The sequence below is a fragment of the Panulirus ornatus genome, unplaced genomic scaffold (genome assembly GCF_036320965.1).
Source record: "Panulirus ornatus isolate Po-2019 unplaced genomic scaffold, ASM3632096v1 CTG_4058_pilon, whole genome shotgun sequence".
NCBI lineage: Eukaryota > Metazoa > Arthropoda > Malacostraca > Decapoda > Palinuridae > Panulirus > Panulirus ornatus.
In genome coordinates, this window is record NW_027264630.1 from 1 (window position 1) to 1886 (window position 1886).

General features: G+C 41.6%; 1 protein-coding gene across 1 annotated transcript; it reads right to left on the minus strand.

The window, feature by feature from the left end:
- Window positions 1-65: 65 nt before the first annotated feature.
- Window positions 66-1106, minus strand: LOC139748468 (adenylate kinase-like). Its single transcript, XM_071661550.1, has one exon. It carries the CDS (start codon window positions 784-786, stop codon window positions 310-312), a length of 477 nt encoding a protein of 158 aa, XP_071517651.1. The 5' UTR covers window positions 787-1106; the 3' UTR covers window positions 66-309.
- Between the last annotated feature and the right edge of the window lie 780 nt (window positions 1107-1886).

Here is a 1886-nt window from a genome sequence, read left to right on the forward strand (position 1 = left end):
TAAATATAACATATACTATATATAGATATATGTATTAGATGTTGTAGGTATTATGAAGACATCCAATATCAACTTTATTTATGTCTGTATTATGGCTCCTTTATATCCTATCTTGTTTGTCTTCCATTTTTACAAAATGAAGAAAAATCAACCTTAACAACACTTGCAGTTATATCCGCTGTTTGAAGGCAGCTGCAAACAGCAACTACACCATTCCTTACCCAAATTTTAAAACTTTCATTAATGGCAGTCACATCTGCTGGTTGTTTCAGGAACTATAAGGAATACCTGCCACTTATCATTATCTCATTACTGCACTCCTAAACTGGATGCAAACTTCTTAGCATTTTCAAAAATTGTGTTGATGGTACTGAAAACTTCAGCTGCAGGGCGGGAGGCATCTATCCGGTGGTGAAGGCCTTTCTTTGCATAATAACTCACAAGAGGAACTGTCTGCTTGTGATATGCTGCTAATTTTCGTATCAGTGTTTCAGGATTATCATCTGACCTCTTAATGAGTGGTTCTCCAGTAATATCATCAGTCATAGGAGTTTTGGGAGGATAAAACTCCTCATGGTAAGATCGACCAGAGGCTGGGTGAAAGAATCTTCCAGTGATGCGTCGAACCAGAAGATCATCTTCGATGCCAAATTCAACCACTGAGTCTAGCTTCTGTTTCCGTATCTCTAACATTCCATCCAGCTTAGCCTGAGTGCCTGTGCGAGGAAAACCATCGAGGATGAAGCCATTCTTGCATTCAGGCTTGTTGAGATTTTGCTCTATCATGTTTACCACTAAATCATCACTCACCAGTTTCCCTCAATCCATGATTTTCTTCAACTCTTTACCAAGATCAGATCCAGATGCCACGTCTGCTCTCAGTAAATCACCAGTTGCTAAGTGACACACACAGTAACGCGTCTTTAATCTTTGAGCCTGGGTGCCTTTGCCAGAGCCAGGCGGCCCTAATAAGACAGCATTGATACCATCTCCCGATCCCACTGCTGGTGCTGGAACATCAACTGTTGGTGCCATAATCCTTTTGTATTACAAGTAAAACTGACTCCTTTTCAACTCATTTGCATGTTCACTACACCGGTGTTCAGACTTTGGGTTATATATATATATATATATATATATATATATATATATATATATATATATATATGTATTTTTTTCTTTTTTTTTTTTGCTTTGTCGCTGTCTCCCGCGTTTGCGAGGTAGCGCAAGGAAACAGATGAAAGAAATGGCCCAACCCACCCCCATACACATGTATATACATACACGTCCACACACGCAAATATACATACCTACACAGCTTTCCATGGTTTACCCCAGACGCTTTACATGCCCTGATTCAATCCACTGACAGCACGTCAACCCCGGTATACCATATCGATCCAATTCACTCTATTCCTTGCCCTCCTTTCACCCTCCTGCATGTTCAGGCCCCGATCACACAAAATCTTTTAACTCCATCTTTCCACCTCCAATTTGGTCTCCCACTTCTCCTCGTTCCCTCCACCTCCGACACATATATCCTCTTGGTCAATCTTTCCTCACTCATTCTCTCCATGTGCCCAAACCATTTCAAAACACGCTCTTCTGCTCTTTCAACCACGCTCTTTTTATTTCCACAAATCTCTCTTACCCTTACGTTACTTACTCGATCAAACCACCTCACACCACACATTGTCCTCAAACATCTCATTTCCAGCACATCCACCCTCCTGCGCACAACTCTATCCATAGCCCACGCCTCGCAACCATACAACATTGTTGGAACCACTATTCCTTCAAAACATACCCATTTTTGCTTTCCGAGATAATGTTCTCGACTTCCACACATTCTTCAAGGCTCCCAGGATTTTCGCCCCCTCCCCCAC